At 34.9% G+C, this 22,477-nt stretch overlaps 5 protein-coding genes across 6 annotated transcripts in view; 3 read left to right on the forward strand and 2 right to left on the reverse strand.

Annotated features, from left to right (window-relative positions):
* The first annotated feature begins 114 nt into the window (after positions 1-114).
* LOC113238171 (CWF19-like protein 2 homolog) lies at positions 115-2,760 on the forward strand. Its single transcript, XM_026474933.1, has 5 exons — positions 115-210; positions 351-1,250; positions 1,333-1,716; positions 1,816-2,154; positions 2,526-2,760. Exons 1-5 carry the CDS (start codon positions 133-135, stop codon positions 2,667-2,669), a joined length of 1,845 nt encoding a protein of 614 aa, XP_026330718.1. The 5' UTR covers positions 115-132; the 3' UTR covers positions 2,670-2,760.
* On the reverse strand, positions 2,671-9,249 carry LOC113238172 (dnaJ homolog subfamily C member 17). Its single transcript, XM_026474934.1, has 3 exons — positions 8,980-9,249; positions 8,139-8,742; positions 2,671-2,982 (listed from the first exon to the last, which is right to left on the reverse strand). The coding sequence occupies exons 1-3, from the start codon at positions 9,052-9,054 to the stop codon at positions 2,795-2,797; spliced, it is 867 nt and encodes a 288-aa protein (XP_026330719.1). The 5' UTR covers positions 9,055-9,249; the 3' UTR covers positions 2,671-2,794.
* Positions 9,250-10,021: 772 nt separating this feature from the next.
* On the forward strand, positions 10,022-12,630 carry LOC113238214 (28S ribosomal protein S2, mitochondrial). The gene is made up of 4 exons (XM_026474998.1): positions 10,022-10,116; positions 10,207-10,296; positions 11,209-11,941; positions 12,591-12,630. The coding sequence occupies exons 1-3, from the start codon at positions 10,098-10,100 to the stop codon at positions 11,853-11,855; spliced, it is 756 nt and encodes a 251-aa protein (XP_026330783.1). The 5' UTR covers positions 10,022-10,097; the 3' UTR covers positions 11,856-11,941; positions 12,591-12,630.
* Positions 11,965-19,247, reverse strand: LOC113238213 (leucine-rich repeat-containing protein 58). The gene is made up of 4 exons (XM_026474997.1): positions 18,654-19,247; positions 14,488-14,704; positions 12,846-13,035; positions 11,965-12,295 (listed from the first exon to the last, which is right to left on the reverse strand). Exons 1-4 carry the CDS (start codon positions 19,142-19,144, stop codon positions 12,120-12,122), a joined length of 1,074 nt encoding a protein of 357 aa, XP_026330782.1. The 5' UTR covers positions 19,145-19,247; the 3' UTR covers positions 11,965-12,119.
* A 1,482-nt stretch (positions 19,248-20,729) lies between these two features.
* LOC113238109 (glycogen synthase kinase-3 beta) overlaps positions 20,730-22,477 on the forward strand; it is a 28,545-nt gene continuing 26,797 nt past the window's right edge. The window contains exons 1-2 of one of the 2 annotated variants that reach the window (XM_026474831.1): positions 20,747-20,884; positions 21,733-21,807. In XM_026474831.1, the coding sequence (XP_026330616.1) occupies positions 21,786-21,807 (22 nt within the window). In that variant the 5' untranslated portion in view covers positions 20,747-20,884; positions 21,733-21,785. Of the gene's footprint in view, positions 20,885-21,732; positions 21,808-22,477 lie in introns of both variants that reach the window. The other variant, XM_026474830.1, reaches the window with a different exon arrangement.

Raw genomic sequence — 22,477 nt, forward strand, 5'->3', positions numbered from 1 at the left:
GTAGGGAGTAGTCAGTAAAGTAGTATAGTGTTCTGTGACCACAAAGTACTTTGCGATTCTGTGACTGTAGCTTAGACTATGGAAACTAAAATTCAACGTTAGGGTTGTTTTTGCTACTGTTCGTGATTTACCATGATGAAGGAAAAAAGTAAGCATAGAAAACACAAACTGGAAAAAGATTCTCGCCAAAAGAAACGTAAACATCGGAACGTGAGTTGCTTTCTGTGTACAGATATCATTTAAAGTTAATAGAACATCGCAGCTTATTCAACATTCATTATAGCTGCTATGAATACGAAAATATCATGTATTTATTTGTATGCCATTAACTTAAATTCTACGCATTTCAGTCCTCAAGCTCGAGCACTTCAGAGTCGGATGAATGGGTAGAAAAGGAAATAGAAAAACGACCACCACCCTTAACTGTACGCGAAGATTGGATGTCGATGACAGGCATGCTGAAGACCTACACAAAGGACGATATCAAACCTAAACGGGGAGTAGAAGACAAAAAACACATAGATTCATATAATCCAGGTACAAGTAGTAGAGAACTTAACCCTTACTGGAAAAACGGAGGCACAGGCGTCCCCGAAACTGCAGAGAATTTTAGAAAACGAGCATTTGTAAAACCATCAAACCAAGACGATTTTTACAAAAAACCATCAGGTTCTAGAGAGAGTAGCTGTTTCAGTAGTGACAGAGATGGTAGAAAATCATCGAGGCATGATAGGCATTCTGACAGAGAATTCACAAGTAGGGGTAGGCATGAGGACGAAGCCTACAATCATGAAAGATCATGGAACTGGAAACAGAGTTCTGAGAAACCGAAAGAGAAGGAAGAACAACCAAGACAAGAAACAAGACATACATCACTGGATGCAGGACCAAGTAAATCTATTGAGGCAGATAAACCAAAAGACACAAAGTATCTCAGTGATGAGAAAATGAACAAACTTGGAGCTAAAATTGTTAAAGCAGAAATTTTGGGTGATACTAAGCTTGTTGAAGAACTGAAAGCAAAATTAGAAGCTGCCAGAAAATACAGGAAGCAGAATCCAGATGCCAGCAAAGAGGAAGAAGGTGTAATGTTGATAGCTACAAACAGTGCTGGGAGCAGTATGCCACTGACTAAGAGAGAAAGAGGTGATCCTAGAAGTAAAGGAGGAAAAAGGAAAGTAGATACACATATGGACGGCCAAAGAGCTAAATACTTTGGTAATGATGATAAATATAATCTATCACAAATGGTAAGTTTTGTGAAAAATTGGTTTTGTATTTTAATGACAATTATCAATGAAACTACTAATTAATGATGATTTACTAATTCAGTTTCAGCAAGAGAAATATGGCAACAACTATGATGATGAAGCTGAACTGGCAAGAGTTGCAGCTAAAAGCAAAAATCCAAATGATGATCTTGAAGATATATTTGTTGATGAAATATCTAAAAACAAAAACGATGCTAAGGATCAAGAATTACAAAGACAACGGGCAATCAATCAACATATTAACATGGAGAAATCTTTAGAAGGATGTGAATACTGTGTTGATTCAAGAAATATGTTGAAACATTTGATGGTAACTTGTGGTAATAAAGTTTACCTGGGTCTCCCAGCCAAACAGTCCCTTGTAAAAGGGCATTGTATTATAACCACTGTACAACATGCTACAAGTGTTACCACAATTGATGAAGATGTCTGGGAAGAAATTTTGGTAAATTATTAAATTAATACATCGGTATCTATATACATCTAGTATATACTAGAACAGTATATAATATTTTAGTAATAATCTTTTTATTATCTGTTTCAGACTTTTAGGAAAGCCCTAACACAGTTCTTCAACACCCAACATCAAGATGTATTGTTTTTTGAAACTGCTATAAGGTTACACAAATTTCCACATATGGTAATAAACTGTATACCAATGCCCAGAGATGTTGGTGATGTGGCAGCCATATACTTCAAGAAAGCTCTTCTTGAGTGTGAGGCTGAATGGTCTATGAATAAGAAAGTTGTAGAATTGAAGGGAAAAAATATTAGGAAGGGTATACCTAAAGGTTTACCTTACTTTTGGATTGACTTTGGAATGGAGCCTGGATTTGCCCATGTCATAGAAGACCAACAACTGTTTCCCACAAATTTTGCTGAGGTATGTGTATATTGTTAATATACACCTATTGCATATTTTAGTAGCAGTAGAGCTTATGAAAGAGTTCATCCAGGGAAGTACTGCCACCTTACCTATTGTGCTGCCAAGCAGTTATGTAAGCATTACTGAATTCAGGTTTGGAAGAATAAGGGTGCTGGTGAAATTGCAGGCATATGGGACTTGTCAACTTATGTCTCAGGGTGACAGGCACAGTGGCAGTGCCCCCAAGATCCTTGCAATTTAAACCTCTGAGTGGCACAGAAACTGTTATAGATAGGCATGTCGCTTATCACTAGGGCGCATGATTTGTTCGCCCCATCATTTGGTATCATATATATATATATATACTATCTGTTAAATTTCGTTTTCAGGAAGTAATTGGTGGTATATTAGACTTAGATCACCAATTATGGAAGAACCCTCGGAAAGAATATGGAGATTTACAGAGAAAGAAAGTTATAGAATTTATAAAAGAGTGGAAATCATTTGAAGGTCTTGTGAAGAGCAAGGATTGACTCCAGGCACTATTATGTATACTTCAGTCTTCTAAATTTATTCTGTTAAATAGATATCTGTTTACATTATTAAGAAATAAAATTGGTTTCGAATGTAAAATATTTTTTTATTTCTATCTTAATTATTAATCTTGTTCTTCCTTCATCATTTCTTCTATTAACCGCTGTCTTTCAGCAGCTTGTCTCATTTTCATTAAGACTACAGATTCATAATCTCTGTCACAGACCAATGAAGGTCCTGCTGCATTTTTCTTTGTTGTTAATACTGGTCTTTCATTCACCCATTTTAATGTCAATGGATTGTCTGGGAGCCCTGTAACAGAATTTCCAAATAATACAATTTTTCGCATGTTGATTTTTGTAAAGAGCGCAATAAGTAAAAACCTAAATGTCGGGAAAAATATTTGACTTAGGCGACACAAAGTTTAGAAATGATAAATGTCCATATGGTACAGAAGAAACAATCGATTTCCAACATATCGTTTTCAACTGTGTTCAATTAGTTACTATAATCATTACTCTCAAGGAGAAACTTATTTAACGCTGGAACAGGAGCCAAATTGATAAATTAGGCTCTTTTAAAATTAATTCTTGATGATAATAATAGTCCAATAATCACAAAAAAATATATGATTGCTAGTAGTCCTTAAATAATTGATTGTATTGAGCAAAATTATAATTTATTAAGCACATTTCTACGAAATAAAATTTAAAGTTACAATGGAATAAAAAGCAATTTCTCTTTACATGCAAACATCTGTTTATAAATTTTACACGAAAAAATAGATAATTTAATTTCGGATAGAATGTATTGTTCACTTTTTTTTTAACTTCTATAGTTCATAAGTTAAGTGTTATTATTTGAAAAAAATAATTCCTTTCCACCCGCGAGCTCTGCGCATTGCGCAGTACTACGCTCAGTCGCGTTTCAGGCTTTGCAATGGATAGACTACGCGTGTGTATTTGAGCGGGTTTATAGCACAAAAAGTTGTTGTTTTTAATCAATTTGACTTTTATTTGTGTTACATTTAGTTTGTATATATACATTTGAGTTTGTATTTATATTTTAGATTTTATAAATTAGTTATTTCGTTATATTTACATTGAATCTTTTAATAACTACCAAAGACTAGACAATATAGATATTAAAATAAATCTAAGGTGAAGCGTGGAATTTGTACATTATACATGCAAATAATATGGCACTAGATGAGAAGGTTCCAGGTTCGTATCCCAATAGGACCAAATTAGGAAATTAACTTTTCTAAAATGGTTTTCGCCTTGGTGTCATGGGTAGTGCCGCGGAGTGAATTCCGTTGGCCTTGGTCTCGGGTTCGATTCCCGATAAAACAAATTTGGGAAATGAACTTTCTGAACTTGGGTCTGGTCTGGGTGATCTGGTAATGCCCATGTTTGAATTCAGTTGCTCTGGTACTCATAAGGAGTACAGGGAGTTTCCTAGTTAGAGACCAGGTGGTTGGCAACAGAACAACCAAAAGTACATTTCTCAAATTGGTTTTACCGGAAATCGCACCCGGGACCAAGAGCTACGGAATTCACTCCACGGCACTACCCAGAACATCTAGGCCAAAACCACTTTCGAAAAGTTCACTTCCGAAATTGATTCTACCGGGAAACGAACCCGGGACCAATAGTTACGGAATTCCCTCAGTGACACTATCCAAAACACCAGGCTAAAACCATTTTAGAAAAGTTCATTTCCCTAATTGGTTCTGCCGGGAATCGAACTTGGAACCTTCTCGTGCAGTGCAACAATAGAAACTGTTGGGCCACCAAGATCGTCTTATTTGGACTATTATATTATGTACTTATATATTATTTGTATGTAAAATCTACAAATCGCTTAAAACACGACCACCTTTCATTCATAAAGTAGATTCCCGTGAGAAGAAATATTCACTTTATTTAGCACATATAAAGTTCTATATTGTATTGCTATTTGCAAGTTCGCCCTAAGCAGTCCGACGTCGCTCAGCCAATGTTTGCCTTTCAAAGAAATACGTTATTGTTGAGAAGCCTAGGGTATGGACCATGAACTCTTATTACGATTCAGTTTATAACATAAACTGAAACGTTGTGAGACAGCGCTACATGAAGTGTATATCAACGGTCAGTTCAATACCGTCCCGCACTAAAAAGTTTGGCAATTCGTTTTTATGCCGAACCATCAAATTGTGGAACCAACTCCCGGCGCATGTATTCCCTCCCCTCTATAACATCGGGTCCTTCAAACGTAGTGTGAAGAAGCATTTGGCCAGACCGGCAAAATGATAGTGACGGAGTGAAGATATTTGTGTTTTCCATCCGTTACTCTCATCTCTGGACTGTATTCGCACTTTCCATCAGGCGCGGTGCAGTCATTTTGCCGAGTCACAATAAAAAATAAAAAAAATCACCATCCTGCTTCCTTGTCGTTACAAACCTATACTGAACTGTAAAGAGAGTTCATGGTAAGGCCCTTGGTCACACTTTGAAGTGCCCATGGTGGCACAAGCTGGTGACGTCAGGCTGCGCCGCGCTGCACTGCGAGACACTACTACTAAATAAAGTGGGTACGTCTTTACCCACTTTATTGAAAATGAAACTATACTGCATTGCATTTTCCGCCCACCCCCGCTTGCTGCAGTTTTGTTTTAAAGAAAATAGAAAACAAAGAAAATAAAACCACCACTGATCCAGAATATATCGCAAATATTTGCCCTCGTGATGACGAACTCATGCTTCAATAAGAAAATACTACTCCAATTAAACTACATGTTCTAGCTATTTAGATGTTGACGCTTTTTATTGTTAACAATTTAGTTAATAAACTACAACTTATTTCAATGTATATTTATTTAACCTCGCGCAAATTACATATCGTTATACTGTACTGTGTACTTCTTATTGTTTGCATTTCCACCAGTTAAAACCAAATTAGTCGTATTGGTCATAATCACTATTATTTTATTTTTTTTATTATTAATCTAAGTGTTTATTTACGTATTGTATAAAACAAATTGAATAAATAATACTTAAAAGTATATGTATAATATAATTAGTAAATATTCACGTTTGTTAAATGCATTTAAAATACAACTAATAAAATATATATATATTTATATATACAGGGTGGAAATTTGCAATGCCACTTGGAAGGAAAGTACGTCAAATACTGGAGATAGAAATTTTTACTTAAAGGAAAGATTCCTTTATTTTTAAAAGAAATAATACTGCATTCAAAGATTTTCGAAAATTGCTAGCCACACGCGGGAATCGAACCCGCTAAAATCTTTAAAAAAATGCACCCTGTACTTTTATTAAATCAATCGATAGGGTCAATTATGAGGATGAAATCTCTCTTACAAACCATGAAATCTGGAGTTATGAATTCAATGGGTCAAGTTAAAGCACTTTTACTCAAAGGTCCATCAGATTACTTGTTAATTATCGTTGACGTCATTTATCCATTAAAATGACCAAGTACTATTTAGTTAAGATTGCAATTTGCACATGTTGTAATGCAGACACAGTGCTTGGTCAGTGGCATGAGGTAATTTAAATATGGAATGTTTCATTTGAAAATGGATTGTCTTTTGTTATTTCCATTTGATTGTTTTTACATACCTATCCTTTCTAAGAAGTACTAATAGTATTCCTATAAATAAATAAATTTCATATTTATCTCATCGTAAAAATGGCATATCAAGGACAATTTGATTTCATGCAAGGTTATTTTTTAAATAACAAAAATGTGAATTTAGTTCTGCGGTGGTGTGAAGAGAGATATCGGGATCGACAAGCACCAACTCGATTCGTTCTGAAAAGAATGGTAAATAATTTAAAAAATAGGTACGCGTAGCTATGAAAAGCGACGGCAAACTCCTCAACAGAATTATTCCGAATTCGATCTTAATATTTTAATATACTTCGAAGCATTTCCAAAGGCTTCAAGCGGAGATGCTGCAGAAGATATTGAAACGAACCACACTCGCGTACTCCAAGTGCTTAAAAAGTACAAGTATAAATGTTATCGTGACGACCGGTTGGTGCAAAAATTGCATCCTGGGGATTGTGAGAGACGACTTCAATTTTGTCAAAACATGCTAAGAGAAGTTGGCCGTAACCCGAATTTTTTGAGTAACATTGTGTGGTCTGACGAAACCAACTTCAGTAATAACGGCATGTACAACCGCCGCAATAACCATTATTGGTCTCGAGTGAATCCTGTTCGTGTTCATAAAACTAACAATCAAGTAAGATTCTCTTTCAACGTTTGGTGCGGAATTATGAGAAATATGGTTGTGTTAGTCCACGTGTACAAAGGTCATTTGAACGCTGTCAAGTATCTTGAAATACGGGATCTCTTAAGAAATCAATTAAATGTTTTATCCGAGGGAGAGCGAAATCGAATAATTCTGCAGCAAGAGAAGAAGAAGCGCTCCAGCCCATAACAGCAGAGTCACTACCGCCTACATTAGTAACCATTTTAATACCTGGATTAGTACAAACGGCACAATCAGATGGCCTGCGAGATCACCAGATCTCACCCCTTTAGATTTTTTTAGTGAAGATATGTTAAAAATCAAATTTACCTTAAATCCTATGCGAGTGTAAACGAGTTGAAGGCTGAGGTTCAGAATACGATCTGTAATGTAATTCATCACAACACGTTTCAACTGCCTCCGTGGCCGAACGGTTACCGTGCCGAACTGTGTATGGCCTACGTTTATTTCTCCCGTGAGTTTGGGTGTAATTTGTGGTTGTCTATGTGTGTGTCCATGGCACCCGCGACACAGGGGTCCCTAGTGCGGGGCTATGTTGAGTGTGTGCGTTATTATTATTAATGAATTAATAATTAATTAACGTTATTAAAAGTTACCAAAATGAATTCGTTAAAAGATTAAATTTGTGTATCCAAGAAAATGGAGCTCATTTCGAGCAACTAATTAGTTAGATTATCATTTTTTTCATTTTATTAAAATACGTTAAGATTTCATGGTATTTTTTTTTTTTTTCATTTAATTAACCAATTTTGTGAGAGAGATTTTATTCTTATAATTAACCCTATCGATCGATGCAATAAAAGTGCAGGGTGCATTTTTTTTTTCAGATTAAAGCGGGTTCGATTCCCGCGTGTTGTTAGAAATTTTCGAAATCTATGAATGCAATTTTATTTCTTTTAAAAAATAAAGGAATGTTTCCTTTAAGTAAAAATTTATATCTCCAGTATTTAGAGTACTTTCCCACCAGGTGGCATTACAAATTTCCACCCTTTGTAAAACCTTTGCCTTTTCCTTTATGGAAAGAAGAAGAAAAAAAGATGTGATTTTAAGACTGTGTCAAAAACAAACAATTGTCAAAAAAATAAAACAAATGAAACAATTTATTAATTGTTTTTGATGCAGTCATAAAATTGAAATATTTGATTATTTGTATTGCTCATTTTGATGAAATAAGGCATCATACCCTTTTCCAATTCAACGGCCATATCTGAAGCATCCTTTGTAGAAAATTCTACTAAAGCACTGCCTTTTTTCTTGGGTGACATGATCAAAGCAGTGATATCTCCATATTTCTTTAGAAACTTTCTCAACATATCTTCATCATAACCACCATTATTAGTGTCACACTTGTCAACTTTCCATTTAATCTTTATTCTGTTTAAACTAGGATCCCACACAGGGCTGAACTTGTTTTTGCTTTTCTGTATTTCTTCTTTCATTCTTTGCTGCTCTTCTAATAAAAGTCTACTGCCCTCTTTCTGTAATCTTTGAATTTCTGCTGCTAATTTTTGTTCATCAGTAAGATTACATCCTTTTCCTGATACAGCCTCCCTTTCCCTCCTTTCAAGATCCTCTTTAAGTTTTTGCCTCTTGCTATCTAGTTCTTGATGACGTAGTTTAGCAGCTGCTTTTGCTCTTAATACTTTATCATATGCAGCTCTGGCTGAACTATCTGTTAATATTTCTAGAGCTCGGGACAGCTCATGAAATGTTTCTGCAGCTTTAGGATCGTCAGGGTTTTTATCTGGATGGCATTGTAAAGCTTTCTTGCGGTAAGCCTTTTTGATCTGAAAGCAAGATGAACAAATATATAATTATATATAAAAATATATATTAATAACAATAATAATCAATGTTTGTTTCAGACATAACAAATACATAACAGTCTGAAAAATACAATAAATGATTGGTAAATAATCTTCAATGTAATATAAAATGTTTTGAACAATAGTTTTCAGTGAGGTAATGAGAGACTATGCGTTTAAATAACCAATAATAATTTGAAAAGTGTAAACAAAACTAACCTCTGATTCTGTAGCAGTGATTTGTAAATCAAGTATCGCGTATAAATCGACATCCTCTATATTTTTTTTAGCCATTTTCACAAAATAATACACAATATTTTTAAATCACACTGCAATCTTACAAATTAATCGTCACAAAATTGGTCACAATAATTTGTGGTCACAATTTTTTTTTAATTTATTAAGGCTTTGGCAAAGCCATCAGCCTAAACATGAAGTTTAATTATGTTTCTGTAAATATGGCCGCCACAAAGAGGATAGGCAATTTGAGGCGGCGTGTTTGGATTGACTCGGGATTCCTTAAAACGGGCTGATACGGGTATTTTAGTTCGAGATTCGTATAATTTCGCGTTTTAATCTTCGATTAAGGCACAGTAGCACTATTCTATTCCACTTTAAACTAGATTTCACAAAGTAATTGAAAGTCAAAATAAAAACGACACTTTTCCCTCCAAAAGGTCCAGAGCGAATTTGACTAGTATATAGTAATCTGTGGCGAATTTTTTGTGGTCACAACATATACCATACCACAAACTTCATTTTTTGGTAACGATTTTTCCGTTTTTTCCATTGGAAAAGGCAAAGGCACTACTTGTGCCATACAGCCAAGTTTTTTTTAGACGTTTTAATGATGTTAATCCACTGACCATCTGATCAAGTCAGACACACCACACTACTTGAGACAAGAAGCTTGAGGATCGTATTCTCCAGAACTGTACTCAATGCTCAAGTCAGGACTTGAGTATGATTACTACTTATATACTGGAAATACGACCCTAATGGCAAGGACTTGAGTATGATTTCCAGTGCTTGAAATCATACTCAAATCCTACTTGAGCATTGAGTACAGTTTTTGACGTGAGACAATGAAAAGTTATTTTTAAATTTTGAGTTTGTCTATGACGGACCATTATTCTTTATTTTTTAAAACACAGATATATCGTGCGAAAGAGATAGCTTGTTATTACAATTTATGTTACTTCTTTGTCTTGCACTTTAACAGTGAAAAAGGTTACAAATTTTAGGTTACTCTAATATTAATAATGTTCTAAACATTTATTTTATTTTTTTCAAAAAGAATTAGGCAATTACCGATGTGAAATCAAAGCAGTTTCACAATGTTGCAGAAAAGTTTAAGTAAGTGGTTTGCTGAGAATTCCTTGAAATGTTGTACTTTACCCTATTCCAGGGGTTAGCTGATAAAATATGAATTATTTGTTATTTTAGCACACAGCCATCTCAGAAACGCATTTACTTTTTTGAGACGCACCTCAACTGCTGCACAAGTTCAAGCCGCATCACCAAATTTACCTGAAGGTAACATTTTGAAATATCTGTATACATGTAGTGTTTGTTCTATAATTTTATATCTGTTAGCAGAGCCCGCGATTTCATACATCTACTTACTTACGTATTCAACTAATATAAATAAAGTAAATTTGGCTGGTTATTACGTACATATTTCTCGTAGTAATGCTCCCATATACTGCATATACACAATATGGGATGTACAGTTATCGGGTATTATTACATACAGATGTCTTGAGTTGCTAACAAGCAACAGGGCCTCATAGAGCTGGACGTGCGAAAAGCAGCTTATATTGAAAGCCACACCAGCCACTCTCAGCGTCTGAACCTGCATTTTATTGGTAGTCATAGTGTAATATAAGCCCACTGGAAACTCCTTGTTTAAAACACTTATTTTGGCTTAAGTATAAAGCTAGAAATAGCATGAGCTGATTTTTTTGGAGATCTATTGACCACTAGTATTTTTGTTGCACACTGTTTTCATGTATATCTAATTGTATGGTGAGAGTGCACCACATCGTTCTAATTCATTGACATATCATTGAATTATTCTTTAATTGTTAACCAATTGAAATGAAACAAATATTAAAATTTAAATTAGTTTAGCCATTATAGACATAAGCATGCACAAACAGACTTCCAAAAAACTGATGTTTTAACTTAGTAACATGTCTTCAATATGTAGCACTGACTTTATTTTAAATACTAAAACTACATACTCAGCTTCTTTATGATTTTATTGTATGTAGTAATTTCCTGTTGAATGAGAAATTAATTGTCACAATATTTATCTGTCTGTATTACCTCATTTATTTATATTTGAGGTGTTAAAAAAATATAGCTATTTTGCCTGTTTAATAAGTCTTTGTACAATTGACACCTCTCATGCAGCTTTTTCTACTGCTTTTATTTTCTTTACAGCAACCGATGTACCTAAAAAAAATCCACTGGAACATCAAGACTACTTCCAAATTCACAATTTATTCACAGTGAAGGATTTATTTGATGCCAGAGTACATTTTGGACACAAAGAGGGTTCTCTCAATGATTATATGAGGCCTTACTTATATGGCTCTAGATTGGGACATTTGATATTTGACTTGGATATTACTGCAGACCATTTGAGAAAGGCTCTTAATTTCACTGCCCATGTTGCATACAGAGGTGGAATCATATGTTTCTTTAACAGAAATGCTTTGAATGCTCATTTAGTTGAAAAAACTGCTTTAGAGTGTGGAGAATATGCACATACAAGATTCTGGCGTGGTGGGATCTTTACAAATGCTAATCATCAATTTGGTGCAGTCACTAGGTTGCCTGATTTATGCATTTTTTTGAACACACAAAATAATATTTTGAACCAGCATACAGCTGTAAGAGACAGTGCAAAGTTACTCATACCTACTATTGGTATTGTTGACACTAACTGCACTCCTAATTTAATTACTTACCCTGTGCCTGGTAATGACGACACGCCAGTTGCCATAGAACTATACTGCAAGCTATTCAAAGCTGCCATACTCAGAGGCAAAGAAGAAAGAATGAAGTTTTTGCAAGAAAACAATTGAATAAATGAAGTATTAACTAGCATTAAAATATAGGCATCAAAACAACTTATTAGTTTTATTTCTTTATGCAATGACTGACTTATAATGTAAGTATGTAAAATATCACAAGAGCTATATTATACAAATAGTTCCTTAATAAATGGTCCCAGTGTAAAAATAAAATTATTACAAAACATAGTTATAAAATTTATGTAAAAAGTGATAACAATGTGATATCATAGCATGCTAGTTTACCCAACTGTAATATTGGCATATTGCACTGGGCTATCCTAGGAGGACTTTGCGCATCATCTGTGGATGTGGGTTGTTGTTCTCCTCCCTACTCTCCCAGCTGCCAATGATGCATTTAGAGCTGCACAGATACTGTAGCAGCGGTATGCGGTATTTTCCACAAAAGTCCACAAATTTTATGTGTTCCACGCGATTGTCGAAGAAAACGCCTGCAAATAATAATTATTTCGAATATTAAACAAAATAACATCAATGATATTGTACAGTAGTAAGTAAGAATGACATTCCAATTTTAATCTGTTATTGGATTGTTTTTCGTCAAAGTTTAAAAGGTTATTCTATTTTATTTAAAAGTACAATGGTTAGATTTCTCAATACTCAAATTGAGAGTACATTAAGAGCAGCACACGGCGTATTTTATATGCGTCGCTCTGTAGTCGCGCGTATGTATCGCGCATTTTGATAAGAGATAGTTTTAATTTTAGTTTTGTTTGTTAATTTCAGTTAATTTTTTAAATGAAGCAAGTACATGAAAAGTCACTACAGCGCGTCTGCAACGCGTATATGCGCAGATGACGCGCGTTTACGGCGCCGTAAACGTGCATTCGAGAAACGCGCGCCGTCGCGTCGGCGCGTATAAAATACGCCGTGTGCTCTTGGTTAGTCTATCTTGTGAACTTTGTGACCCTAAAAAGTAATAATTAGTTATCTTCATACTTCGGACAAACATTATTGTTATAAATGTCCGAATAATAATACCTTTGCATTTAGGATTTACGCAGCACTGTGCAGCTCCGAGATATTTCATTAAAGTATGAGGTATGTCTCCCGGTTGTATCGAGATCTCGTGAAGCTTAATGGTCCGTCCCGCTAGTTCCAATAGGGATGGAGGCTGCAGCGTCATATCACGTACGAATCTCACAACTAGAGGATTATCACGCAAACTTAACTGAAATCGATACAGATAATTTAGCTAAAATATTGTATGTTATTTTCTTTTCCCATGGTTGAGTTTTCCCGTTATCCCACGACAATAACGATAATAGCAAGTTTTCGTTAATACTAAGAAGTGAATAAACGATCGATTTGACAAGTTAATACTGACTCCTCAACACGTTATAAATTTTAAAACTCGGCTAAGTGACGAAATATTTTTTTGAGTTATCATAAAAAAACCATAACCCAATTTTAGAATATTTAAATTGTTTAATGATATTTCAGCTATGTGTCGTTAGGGTAAGTTCCGATAAGTCAAACCGTAACTAATTTTAGCCGCATTTTTAAAAAATGTGATCTATTTTTTGCTATTTAAAATGGATATTTCACCATTTGCCACTTAGCCGCGTTTTAGTTAGTGAACGGCAGGTATGTACTCGCGACAGAGCAAAACTGCTTCATCCTGTGCGTATATAACATAAAAGATGTTAAATTGCCCCAATTATCAAATAATCTCAGTGAGCATTTTGAATTTCTGGCCACGCTTTTATCGGACAAATATTTAAATTTTAACAAAGTGGCCTCTGACAATCACACCCCTACCACATCTAACGTAGTATATTATTATCTTTTTACAATAAATAAAACGCATCCTCGCGGGAAGCCACCCCCAAAAAATTCATAAACTTACATTGTTTCATTAATTAGAGTAACATATTACTATTATAGAGCAGACGAATAATTGTCTGTTTCTCATCTGTTACGTGAGTACTCGGCACTATAGTTATCTAATATATGATACTTTATTGAACCATCCAAGTCACGAGGTCCAGTCCAGACCATTCATCTGACTCATCATTTCGTATTGTCAACCAATAAGGCATCATTGCTGTACCAAGATACATGGACGTGTTTTGTATCATAAATGGTTGCATAATTAAGGTCAATTATTGCGCAATCATTATGGTAGGTATGTACATAAGTCTGTTCTTTTTATAAACTTTAATAAACCCTGTTCAGTGTTCACTTTTAGTGTGTCATTTAGAGGATTTGTGTTGTATGTACATTGAAGTGATATTTATTTCCAACTCTGCGTTAGGTAAGTAACACATACATTAATTTAATTCGGTTTTAGTATGACAATAACGGAAAAAAAAAGATAACACTGTAGGTAAGATATTATTTCGGTTGAAAATATGTATTTTTCTTTTTGTTGTGACAGATAATAATAATTATCTCGTTTATGTATAATTATCTTATAAAGTATAATTATGCATATCTAATCTATAAATTATAATACCTAAAGCGATTCAATAGGCACTGCACTTTAGGGATTCTGGAAGTAAAAACGAAAAGTTAGTTCCTAGGAAAAAATTATGTATCATTGTGGGTACTATAATGAGCCTTTACCGTAGTAAACTATTGAAACTTACTTATGTAATAAACAACTAAATAGAATATTAACCTCAGTCAAACATCTCAATTTTATGATCGCTGTAGGCAAAGTCTTTAGTCTGTTTTTGTGTAGCAACAAGGAACGTAACTGGTTTAAGTTTGCAACACTCGAAGGTAGTTGTTCTATCAAATTGTCGCTTAGAACGAGGGCTTGGAGGGTCGTCAATCGCCCTACTGATTCTGGAATTTCCGTGATTTGGTTACCTCCTAGAGAAAGGATCTGTAAACTGAAAACATATTATGTAAGCATTAGTTTTACGACAAAAAGTCGTTAAAAACCCAAACTATATAAGATCTTAGTTTGCATAGCGCCTAGCATAGTTTGCTCAAACGAACAACTTTGAGGGTTGAAGAAGAAAGAAATGGTCGCCCTTTGACGGCTGTTACGGAAAGAAACGCGCTTAGCGTGCTTTTGAAATAGGCGAACCGCATATGAAGGGATTCAGCACATATTGCAGATCGAATCGGGAAGTTCACGATATTTTATTCGAGCATCATCACCTGAGGATGAAGATGCTCAGAACCACGCCCGCGGTGAATGGTGCCACGACATGATTGCTAAGTTTGAAGCAGGCTCGTCTCGGTGTGTTAACAATATTATTATAGATTAAGAATCTTAGATTTGTCAATACGGTCCAGAAACGAAGCGCTATCGCCGTCGACGACGGTTTGGCTGTTTCAAAACAAACCAACTCCTACCAAAATGAAACGATTGAGGTAAGCGCATAAAAAAATTTAGAAAGCTAGTTTTATTTTTACAAAATAAAAACAGTCAATTTCCTTACAAAATCAAAGTAGCATCAAAGCCGAATAGTACTACTATCTAATGTTTTCCGGAAGTGTTTGTCTGCTGTGAGTAGGTAACATAAACGACCAAACACGGAGTTCCGCGAGTTACTGCTTCACCATAGGCCTGAGTGTAAATTTGTACCTAATCATTTAAACTTAACTACCGCGTTTGGTTAAGATTTTTATTTAGGTTCAAATTCAAATCTTAACGCAAACGCGATAGTTAAATTCGTTTATTCCCAGTGGTTCCATGTAATCCGTTCCACGTGGAACAATTGTAACATTTTTACATATTTGAAAACTTGCACTTGGCGCTCAAAACGAAGAATTTCTTGGACAGATACTGATTAAACTTTTGGGTTACAGTCCTTACAGTCTTTGGGACCGAGTGACTTCTTTCTATTTCCTAAAATAAATAATCAACTCAAAGGGATACAGTTTTCATCGCCAGAAGATGTAGTACTAGCAGCAGATGTAGTAGCAGCAGGAGAGGCCGTAAAACTGGTGTCTGCGGCGGATTGGAAAAAGTATTTCGAAAATTGGTTCTGTTCTGTTCAAACTGCGTAGGCAGTGGTGTGCTAGAGAGTTGTTTGAAAATATTTAATAAACATTTATACTCATGAAACTATTTTTTAGTTTCGCAAAACTTTCTGAGTGCCCCTCATATGTGTGTTGTCTAATATTTATTTAATGTATATTCCGGAATATAATAATAATAATAATAATAACGCACACACTCAACATATATGAATATGAAATATATTATTATATTACGTGTACCAATTATACTTGCGTTATAATGAGGAATACTTTGATAAGTGTAAACTTTGTCAGTTGTTGAAAAATATGCGAACTGAACCTTGTATTATTTCTGTAACACTTTAATTGAATAAAAAATATTGGTAATGGTTAAAGGTACCTACATATAAATTGTATTAGTTGCAGGAGTAACATAATGGACTTTACAATATTTGCAACAATCGATTGCTAAAGTAAAAAGATTAATGTATTGACGCACTGATGTTTGATATGATCATTAGTATATAAAGTAATAAACGTATATCTTGCAGGTGAGCATTACTAGTTCATGAGCACTTGTGAAGGGCGAGTAATTTTATACATATCTTGCTTGAATTGATGAAAAATGTTACAAAAGTTGGGTACTAAGATGTCTAAAAGAATTATTAACAACGACTGTGTTTGAGTATGAGTAGGTACTAATTTATAAAGACAGGAAGTGTTTTCGGCTTAATGCGACAAGTGTGGTTAAATACAATCGCATCAAGCCGATGCCGCATCAATAAGTCTACCCTGTATTATATGTTATATATATTATAAGTATTAATTAATATTAACGTAATAAACAAAATTTGCAGCGAAATTGAGTAGGTAATTAACACATCTGGAAACAGGGAAACGAGTTCTACAACCTCCTATTAGCGGTTTTTTATATTATTTTACTCAGTTCCAGTTTTACTGTGCAACATCCAAGTAATTGACATTAAAAAAAAAAACTTTAGGTGCCAACATCTCGAAAATTACCAAAATTAAAATGCTTTAAAGGGGTCATTAAATTATCCTGCATGACAGCCCGCCTTGCCGTCCGCCGCGTAATGCAGGATTATGAATGTAGTCGCAGCGTGCAAGCCATCCTGCAACGGGTCCTGCGAGATTCCATACATGGTCCTACGCAGGATAGTGTGTGAGCAGTCTCCTGCCTGAGCGGCGGACTATCATGCAGGTAGTGAATGGGCCGTTTTAGTTATGACCGCTATGACAAAAAGGGGAGAAGTGTGGTGGTGGAAGTCGGACTGCAATGTAGGATAATGAATGCCCCTTTTATGTTAAAATAGTATCGGTACTCTGTTCATTTACTTTTGCATACGAAATCTCGATTATGCATTACAATTATATATTGACGGAATAACTACGACAAAATAATTTATCGTGTAACAACATGTAACATTCATCAACTATCGAATGTTTACCTTGTTAAGTAGGTCACTGTAATAATCAGTACAGAGTACTAAAAAAACCGACCTCAAAAGTACGTGGAATTACGTCTATTTGCTAAGTTTTATTGAAATATCCCCTAGTTCGCCGCTATACAGGACTTGGCACTGGAGATAATACAAATCGGTTCTCACAACTCAAAGTATATCGAGAGAAAAACGCCTTGAATTGGAGAAATAGCAAAATCAACCATTAAAGTAATTGCTCCTAAATTAAAGTTAGGCGCTATTTATAAAAATGAATCTTCATGCGTGAACAGCCACCCTTCGAGGTGGATGATTTTCTTCAAAATGAAATGGGACCACTATGAAAGTACCCCCTTTCTAACAAAAAAAGAATCACGAAAATCGGTTTACATATACCGGAGTTATCGCGTAACATACATACAAAAAAAAACATACAGACGAATTAAGAACCTCCTCCTTTTTTAAAGTCGGTTAAAAATGTGCTGTAAAATGTCAATCCACTTAAGCCAAGTTGGACTTATAGGAGTTATATGATTGGAGAATTCATGGTATATTTTATATAAATACTTGAATAAATTTAAAGAATAATAAAGAAAAGTAAAGCGCAAATACCGTTATATGTACATAAAAGCGATCTCGTTGTTGATGTTTAATAAAATTAACCGTGTTTCTTTATCTATGGAAATACTTATTAACTTTTAGTCGTACCATTTTACAACACTGTTACTTGATAAATACGTAGTAAGTATTTATCACTGACACGACGACGTTAAACTTGCCAATTGATATGACTCTGTGTACTTTTATAAAAGGCAACGATTAGCAGTTTGGAAATGCTCCATTTTATAATAAGCTTCATAACATGATAGCGACGTATCTATGTGCCGGCAATGTAAGAGTCTCAATAACTTACATTAAATACTACATGCGTACATACCTTTGTAAATTATTTTTTGTGTCTAGCAAATTTTCGCTCCCGGTTGAAAGGTGTACGAAAGAAAATATTTCAATTATATGCGTTGCAAGTTTATGTAAATTGTCATATTTAAAAAAAATATCTCATAATCTGCATCTGTTGTTGCAAATACAAAATAAAAGGGTTAAAGGTCTATATGTTAGTAGGGAACAATGTTGCGGAAAATTGTAGCAATGTTATACGTTTACTGCATACCGACACTCATAATCATAAGTTATGAAACTTTACGAATATTATAAACATTAGACATGACAAAGAGAACAATGAATAATGTTTAGGAGAGAAGCCCAATGATGCGTAGGATTCTATTCTAAACAATGACTTACGGCACCAATAAGGAAGAATAAACTTTATAATAATATTCTCCGGCAATTGGTAACATTATCAATTTTATATACATATTTTAATTGTAAAACTCTTTTGATCACAAACCTGCTTAATTTCCATATATCCTTTGGTATCTTCGCAATGTGATTGCCGCCTAAATAAAGGTATCTAAGGGATTTAATCTCTAAAACTTGTTCAGGGAAAAAGTTTAACTGGTTCCCGCTAAGATTTAATTCTCTTATGGTATTTCTCGAGAAGGTAAAACTCTTGGGCAACGACTCATTAGTAAGTTGATTATGTTTCGCTATTAGTGACGTAAGGGGACAGAATTTTAACAGATCGGGAAGCACTGTGAGCCTATTGTTACTGACGTCCAGTATCTTTAAATTGGTGAACCTGTTTATGGTCTCTGGAAGCGTTTGTATGCGGTTGTTGAAAAGCAGAATAATTTCGTAATTTTCCGCGCAATCTTTCTCGTCAACAACGGCTCTCAAGTCTGTCGATAATTCGTTCGTTTCTAACATGTGGTTGGATAAGTCGAGAGTTTTTTGGTCTCTGCTGTCGCTATCGCAGCTGTCCGAAGTATAATATTCCATTTTTATGTACACGATATCACTAGAGGCTGATAATACAATTATCTATTCATTTTTAAGCGTACTAAGAGAGACAACCGCGGGCGCACCGCTCGCCTTCGACGCGGCGTATACACAACTGCGCAACGCCTCGCACCTCTCGCTTCACTCATAATCTGCCCTCTGTCTTTGCGCCTCTTGTTGTTGATAAAAAGATAACTGACGCCACGCACGCCGACGTCATTGCAACACCGACCGCGCCGCCAACTGCAATAACGATGGCTTCTCAAACGATCAGTCAGCCTAGCATGGTCATTAACACATACCCGTCCCACTGCTGAACATGGTTTTCCTCAAGGGGAGGCTTGTTTTTTATAAATTTTGTAGAAAAACTGAAACTGTGTAAACTGTTGTAATAACCGAATGTATTAAGCGTTGGTGAATTTAAAGAAAACCTTTACATAACGTAGGGTCGTATTCTAGAACTCTACTCAATGCTCAAGTCAGGACTTGAGTATGATTTCAAGCACTGGAAACACGACGCTAATGGCAAGGACTTGAATATCATTTCTTGTGCTTTAAATCACATTCCAGAACTCTACTCAATGCTCAAGTCAGCACTTGAGTATGATTTCAAGTACTAGAAATACGACTCTAATGACAAGGACTTAAGTATGATTTCTCAAATCAGGACTTGACTATGATTTAAAGCATTAGAAATCATACTCAAGTCTTTGCCATTAGGGTAGTATTTCCAATGCTTGAAATCGTACTCAAGTCCTGCTTCAGCATTGTTCAGAAATGCTCAAGTCAGGATTTGAGCAGACTTGAGTATAATTTCATGCACTGGAAATACGACCCTGATTGCAAGGACTCGAGTGTGATTTGTAATGCCTTGAATCATGCTCAAGTCAGGATTTGAGTATGGTATGGAGTATGGGACTTGAGTATGATTGATGGGACTTGAGCATTTAGTAGAGTTCTAGAATACGACCCATAGAGTCGACGAAAGCTAATAAGATATTTGAGTGTGTAACAAAAAAGAGTTATCGTCATCATTCCTTTTTTTCAAAAAGCTGTATACGTTTTCTACACACTTTTTCTGGTCTAAATACAAAGACATTGTATAGATATAAAAAAAATATCGTTAAAGATTTACCAACGACTTACATGGAGCCGCAGTCGCTATATTAATTTATTTTATTTAAAAAAGAATACCATAGACAAGAACTGTTTTATCCACCGAGCCACAAAACTCGATAGGTTTTGGTACAGATGACGCTAGTTGCGCAGAAATCTTGGCATTTCTGTGACGTCATCTTCGGTAGCTCGGTGATCGAAGGCACGATTGAACGTCGAAAATGGCCGAATGAAAGAGCAAGTGCGAGTCTGATGAAGAAACTAAAAATCTGTCGTTCACTTTTAGTGATGTAAATTTTGAAAAATTATCAAAATGATATTGTAAAACGTTTCAAAGACAGTCTTATTTTGATTTTAATTGTATCATAGTGATATTGTTTTGACTATTCCATCCGTAACTTTGTAATTCGTCGGCAAAGTGAGAGAGTTCAGTGCGAGTGCAAGGGTGGTAACGAGAAATGTGAAGTATCTATGAAGTTCAGGATTCTAAGGCCGTTTATTTTATACCTATAATAATGAGCGGACGCCCTAGGACCACATCGTTCGCCGAGGGCAGCAAATCCGTTCGAAAGACATTCGAAACTCAACCTCAGAAACCGTCTCTAGGAGGAGTAAAAATTAGCAGTAAGTACCACCTAACCATTCTTTTGTCGGCCATCGTGATTTCCTACGCCTGTGACGTATCTCGATACTGACAATTTTAAATATGGCTGCGAACTGCCACAAATCAACTTTTACATCTTTTAGCATTAATTTCCAAATCAATATCGGCGGCAGCCTCACGACGTAGCATTTCAAAAATGGCCACAGGCTGAGCTGCCTTTCTGCCACATATGCCCGACTGTATGACAGATATCATGTCAAATTAATGTTAAATTTTTTCAAAATGCGTCGTATTTTATGGATGTCTCGCGGATACAAATTTGTCCACGCGAAGTCCTGTTTCTTATTTCACATAACCTCTTACTGTGCTCTATCATTGTAATAGTTTATGAAAAGTTCTTATAATTTTGTAATTTTTATAGGTCTTGGAGGTTAGTCTGACGTAATAAAATATGAATAAAAATTAGGCAATGTTAGTTTAATTGTGACTGAACTACACTCTGTTTGGTACACTCTGACACTTTCTCTTGGAAGTACCAATTATCTAAGTAGCTTCAACGAAATACAACAAAACATAATAGCTGCCTTCTGCAATTGTGAAGATTAGGATTCCCTCTGTACCATTAACAATTTTATAACTACAGCTGTTGTTATTCTAGATGACCTGTAGCATCATAAAATATGCCAATGGGAAAGTAACTGTTAATAACATTAATGATCCTATCATTACTTAATTTGTGGACACAACTTTATTTATTATATGTAATTATATTATCTTCAAATGTTTTTGACAACCAATATTGATTTACCATTATTTTAAATTCTACTATTTCTCTGTTAGTCACACAACCTTCTTGGTTTCTTTGCAGTTTGACTGCCCAAGTCAAGAACATTTTGAAGATTTGTATTGTGGTACCTAGGAATGTCGCTACACTCGCGTGCAGGTATCTTAATTATTAATTTGACTTTACTCATCAAACATTTCATGCCATTAGTCAGTTTTATCACTGAACTTAGTTCAATCAAAGTTGTTGGCTAAGAATGCTCAGAATTTTTGAAAATATTGTGTCATTATGTTTAGCTAATCCAGTGCATAAAGTTTTGCTTGTTTTCGAGTGTCTAATGTCAGGATGTACCTTTTGTTGTGGGGTTCTATATTACTAACTTTCTCAAGATTGATTTTTACAATTATAAGCATAAAACCAATTATATATATTTATTGATTTACTAGTAACTTTTCCCTAGATAGAATTGTTTGTTTTGCTATTGTTGTGGGGTCCATACAGTATATTGGACATAGTTAAACAAAAAGGATCCAATGCACATCCAGTCACTTTCGAGATATGGCAGTTAGAAGTTTAAAATGTTTCTCATTCTTGTTTTATTTTCAAAACTTATAATGTCATGTAACTCCAAAGATATTTATTTATGTTTATGTGCTGGATTATTTTTGCTGATCTAAGAGGTTAGACTTTGGGAACCGTTTGGTACATATAACTCATTTTTTGATAATTTTATGGATTGAATCCTTTTTGCTTAACTAAGTCCAGTTGGATAAACAATAACACATAATGCTGCAGTTTTACCCATCTTTATATACAATTTCTTTTTATA

Source organism: Hyposmocoma kahamanoa, unplaced genomic scaffold (genome assembly GCF_003589595.1).
Source record: "Hyposmocoma kahamanoa isolate Upper Pololo Valley unplaced genomic scaffold, ASM358959v1 95, whole genome shotgun sequence".
NCBI classification, from domain to species: Eukaryota; Metazoa; Arthropoda; class Insecta; order Lepidoptera; family Cosmopterigidae; genus Hyposmocoma; species Hyposmocoma kahamanoa.